The sequence below is a fragment of the Eurypyga helias genome, unplaced genomic scaffold, assembly GCF_000690775.1.
Source record: "Eurypyga helias isolate BGI_N326 unplaced genomic scaffold, ASM69077v1 scaffold17747, whole genome shotgun sequence".
In the NCBI taxonomy this organism is placed as follows: Eukaryota; Metazoa; Chordata; class Aves; order Eurypygiformes; family Eurypygidae; genus Eurypyga; species Eurypyga helias.
The window spans coordinates 705-5,799 of NW_010261280.1; the positions used below are offsets into that span (position 1 = coordinate 705).

The 5,095-nt window shown below is 55.3% G+C and overlaps 1 protein-coding gene across 1 annotated transcript in view; it reads right to left on the bottom strand.

Moving 5' to 3' along the window:
* Positions 1-240: 240 nt before the first annotated feature.
* Positions 241-5,095, bottom strand: part of NCAPH (non-SMC condensin I complex, subunit H) — a 9,270-nt gene continuing 4,415 nt past the window's right edge. Inside the window, exons 8-16 of the mRNA XM_010155327.1 lie at positions 4,813-4,961; positions 3,606-3,712; positions 3,140-3,262; positions 2,582-2,689; positions 1,776-1,943; positions 1,373-1,489; positions 1,075-1,157; positions 696-771; positions 241-360 (exon numbers count right to left, since the gene is read on the bottom strand). Of these exons, the coding sequence (XP_010153629.1) occupies positions 241-360; positions 696-771; positions 1,075-1,157; positions 1,373-1,489; positions 1,776-1,943; positions 2,582-2,689; positions 3,140-3,262; positions 3,606-3,712; positions 4,813-4,961 (1,051 nt within the window). The remainder of the gene's footprint in view (positions 361-695; positions 772-1,074; positions 1,158-1,372; positions 1,490-1,775; positions 1,944-2,581; positions 2,690-3,139; positions 3,263-3,605; positions 3,713-4,812; positions 4,962-5,095) is intronic.

Consider the following 5,095-nt stretch of genomic DNA (forward strand, 5'->3'; position numbering starts at 1 on the left):
GGAGGCACTGACGGTTCACAGTGAGATGGAGGAATTCTGCTACCCAGACGCAGGAAAGAGCCGACGGAGCGAAGATGGCAGGAGCCAGGCAGGCTGAGCTGCAACCATCCATCCTGTTTTTAGGTGGGAAATCCTTGATTTAAGAGTCTTCAGGAGGTGCAGAGACCAGTGGGATTTCTCAGCCATGGTGCTGGGAGGAGAGGGAAGATCTGGCGCTGGTGAGTCCAGAGTGAGCACTGGTCAGCTGGGAGACCGGGCTCCGGCCTGTGGGTCAGCCTCCGTGGTCTGGTCCGCGTAGGGCTCATGCTTCTTTTTCACGAGGATATCAGACAGGTCCTCCAAACCTTCCAGCTTCATATTCTGGGAATATAAAAGAAAAGCTAAGTTTAACAAAGCCAGACTCTTCCCCTCAGAGCCTGGAGGCCTGGCTTAAAAAAAACCCAACCCCACGACGAAGGCTCAGAACAACCCCAGCCCCTCCTGTCACCATCGGCGCACGCGGGGCCGAGGCTTCCCTCGGCGTGCAACGCTCCCAACGCGCAGAACAAAGCGCTCGCCCCTCTGCTGCCAGACCCAGGGACAAGGAAGGACAGCCGGATTTTTGTTCTCCGTAGAAGCGCGAAACGGGGACTTGAGAAGAAAAGAGCTCCCGGGGAAAACTCCTGCCAGCTCCCCTGGGCGCACGCTGCTCTTACCTCCTCGTTTGTCAAGTGCAAGAGGCAGGCTAAGGCTAAGGGGGCGGAGAGGTTGTTAGCCATCACGGAAGGCAGCCTGCAAAAGAGAAGGCAGGGGGTTAAGGTGGCCAGAGCCTGCCGAAACCCGACGGCTGGTGCACACCTGCGCGCACCGGGTCGCCAAAGATCAGCTCTTCAGCTGGGATCTGGCCGTCTCTACCCTTCCCCTCCCGCTGGCAAAGGATTTTCCAAGCTGAATGCAACCCAGAGAGCAGGAGAAGAGTTTTTCCCCCTCAGGGCTGAGCTCACAGGGTGTGATAGACACAGGGGGGCCAGCGTTTGCCCAAGCTCAGCTAAAGTCACCCCCCATCTTCAGCCCAACCTTTTTTAGGGCCTCTACCTGTGATGCAGTTCCTTCGTGATGCTGCTGAAGACCTTCTCCCCTGCTACCGCTGACGTGTCCTCTCCCTGTGCATCTTCAATCTATTTAGCAAAAAGGCAGAGGTGAGACAGCCCTCGCGCTCAGGGAAAACCCACTGCGCGTTACACTCGGCCCGTCCCGACCAACCCTCCCAGGGGAGCGAGAGGGGTCGCTGCGAAACCAGCCCAAGAGTCCCTCTGCGGGCGTTACGCACAGTTACTGCAGGGCATTCTCTTCTCCTCGGGCCTGCTGAGGTACCGGGCTGCCCTGCGCTCACCTCTGCCACTTTTCTCTTCTTCTGCCCGTTGGTCAAGAGGTTCCACATGTTTTCCTTCAACCTCTTCATGTCCATTTTCTTGGCTGTCTTGGCGTACTGAATTGCTATCTTGTTGACCTGAGGGAAAGGCGGCCATGCTCAGCCGAGAGCAACCGCAGCAGGACCGCAGGAACGATCAAGCCACGGTGCTCCCTGGGAGCGACGGGGAACAGTCTTACTCCTACACCTTCGCCTTTAAATTCCCTCCTCTTACACACGGGTTCACCTGGGAATAAAGTGTCCGGTAGCAAACCCAGGAGATGCTGGACCAGGGAAGCTGCTGCCTGAGGACCTGAACCCCGCCGAGGCGTTGAGAGGCTTTGCTCCCGAGTGTTCCCAGCTCGGCGACAAGGCAAGCGCTTACCTTCTGGGGCTCGGCGATGAGGTTCAGCTCTCCGTACGCCGTGGTATCGACGTTGCCCATGATCACGCTGGCCTCAGCGTCGTGACCCTCGGGGTGGGCGGTGAGGTTGAACTCCCCCATCTGGCCCATGAACCGAACGGGGTCGTTATCGTCATCGCTCTCTGCAGCCTGATCAAGAGAAGATAGGGCACTGAGGCCACCCGCAGACATCTCTGAGGAGCCAGAGGTGTCCTGCACCCAGGTAACGAGAGCACCCGCCTCTCAGGAGGGCGGCAGTGCCTGCCCACCTTCCCCAGGGAACACGCTCGGCCTCTCCCCACAGCACTAAGGCTAAACCCAAGGGAGATCCAGGGTGCAGAGTATCCAGAGGCTCTTCTACCCGGAAAGATAAGAGACGAGGGCTCTCCTGCCAGCGTGGCATCAGCTGAGACCGGTCACAAACGCACTCGGGAGGCAGCACTGGCCTGGCACAACACTGATGCTTTGAAATCTGCTCCAACGGGAGCGTGAAACAGCTGGGAGCAAACCTCACCCTGCAGAGACGAGCAATGGCATTTACTCCTGCTTTAGGGTGTGTGGAAAAGGCTGGAGTGAAGTGTCTGCAGCAAACTGCCTGGCAAACACCAAAGGCAGAGTGGATGGCGTTGGAGTGAGGGGACAGGGGTGTGCGCAGACTCCTGCAGCTTCCGCATCACCTGCGGCTTCAATTATTTTTCATGAGTAATTCATTCTGGACACAGATTCTTCCTAAATCATTCCCATCACATATTACAGGCAACAGAAAGGAATCTTCCTCTTCCAGTTACCTGCAACGCGGGGCAGAAATTGGAGGTGTCGTTGGGGTTGTTGTAATCGTACTCGCCGATCTTATCTTCATGATCCAACAAGTTGTCTGGCTCAAACATCCTGCAGAGCTGGTCAGGAGAGGGAAAAAACCTCTTAAATACTTCCCCAAGCAATGCCTGTGCCCTGTTCCTTCAGCATCTCCCGTTTCCCAGCCTGCCAGCTCTGCCTCCCCCTCGCACACCAGCCCCCTTCGCAAGCCCCTTGTCAAGCACAACGGCTGAGCTCAGCGGGACATTGCCCAGAGAAGCTGTGGATGCCCCATCCCTGGGAGTGTCCAAGGCCAGGCTGGATGAGGCTTGGAGCAACCTGGTCTAGTGGAAGGTGTCCCTGCCCATGGCAGGGGGTGGGACTGGGTGGTCTTTAAGGTCCCTCCCACCCCAAACCATTCCGTGATTCATTCTATGACATGCTGGCCCCTCTCCAGCCTGGAGGAGCATCCCGAAGCGCATCAGGCATTTGGTGAAGAGTGGTTTCGTGCACGGAATCGTTGCCAACGGGCTCTTAGAGAAGACTCTTACCTTAACAGCTGGTTTGAGGAACAGCTGGACGATGTTTTTAGGTTCGTAGTTGAAGTCTGTGGGAAGCGTTACGCTCTTCACATTGTGGGTCTCCAGAATGGATTTGGCTAGAGTTACAGACACCTGGGGAAGGGAATAAATACCGTTACCCATGAGCTAGCCACTCCTCGGGAGATGAATGCACAAGAGGAGCTCTTGGTCCAGTCGGGGCACGCGGGGGCTCCCGCGCATCACCCTCGACACGCAGCATCTCTGCCTGAGAGGGTGTAAGCCAGGGAGAATCCAGCCTGACTCCCCACCCCACGGCTGGGAAAACTCTCTGCTTGAGCTGGAGACAAAAACCCTGAACCAAGTGACACGATGTTGGGTTTACAGAGCCGATTTCAGAGGATGAGGTGAGCCACTTGCAGATGGCAGCCCCAAGACACACCAGGAGAGCAGAAAGAGGCAGAAGCTCAGCACGTACCTTGGACTTACAGAAATATGACTTAAAGTCAATGTCTTCATCGAAGTTTATTTCAAATGTTTTCTTCGTCCTCCTTTTCTTGCGCTCTTTTTCGGAGCCAGCCTCAACTGCGGAAAGGAAGGAAACCATCGGTGCTTCATGAGAGAGGAAGGAGGGGCTTGCTCCTACCGAGCATCTGCTCCACCCAGGCAGGTCACCTACACGGACTTTTCCTTTTGTTACGGGGAAGCAAGAGGTGTTGTTCCCAGCTTCGTGTTTTAAAGGGATCAGAATCTTTAAATAGAAGCAAAAGGTGTGATTTAATTTAGAGTTTTTCTGCAGAAGGCTGGGGTATGGTTCATTTTCCTCACAGGAGCTAGCAGGAGGCGCCGGTGTTTTGGATTTGGGCTGAGAAGAATACTGGTAACGCTCATGTTTTCAGTTGTTGCTAAGGAATGTTCACATCCAGCCCAGGACTCCTGCGGCTTCTAATACCGCGCCTGCGTTCCTAACTTCCTCCCTGCAAGAGGCTGGAGGGGACACAGCCCGGAGAGCTGACCCAAACTGACCACAGGGACGTTTCAGGCCATCAAATGTCACGCTGGGCATGTAGGCTACGGGAGCTGGGCAGGAGGGGAATCACTGCTCGGGGACGGGCTGAGCGCCGGTCAGGCAGTGGTGAGTGGCTGTATCATTTTGTTTTCCTTCCCTGTTTTTTAAATTACATATTATTATCATTATTATTAGTAGGAGTAGTATTTTCACTACGTAGTATTATTAGTACCATTATTCTATTTACTTTCAATTATTAAACTGTTCTTAACCCACAAGTGCTCTTTTTCCTCTGCTTCTCTCTCCCATCCCACCGGGGAAGGAGGGAGGGAGGGAGTGAGCGGCTGTGTGGTGCTCGGTCAAACCACGGCAGTGGGAAACGGCAGCAGGAGCTGTATTAGTGCTCGTGTCTCCTGGGGCTGAGGAGACACCCCCTCAACCTTGGGCATCGCTGACAAACTCAACCAACAGAGGATACGTTAGACACCAAAAGATCTGCATGTGATGGAGAGCCTCCCTGGTGCCTGACCTCAGTACCGCTTCCCAGCTGGCTGGAAAAGAGCCGCACAGGCTTGTCCCCTTCTTTACAACTCGGATGCCACCCCTCTCCAAAGGGCAGCAGGGCCTGGCAGTAGCTGTGTCCATGGCGGATGAACCGCCGTCGCTAAGTACGTACATTTGTGTCGAGGTTTGAAACGCCAGTGCTCTGGGCCGGCCCACATGGACAGCGTTTGGGGGCTGAAGTAGGAGTATTCCCCTGGCTTCATGGAGAGATGAAGGCACATGCTCCCGATGTCTCCTTCTCCGAAAGGAACCGGATCAGTTCTGGAAAGAGCACACAGTGAAATCATTCTTTTGGCACACACCAGGTCTGAGTGTGCATTTAATCTCCAGATCAGCTCTGTGCAGGCATGGCCTGCAGAAACAGAGGTGGAGGCCAACCGGATCCTGGGCTGCAT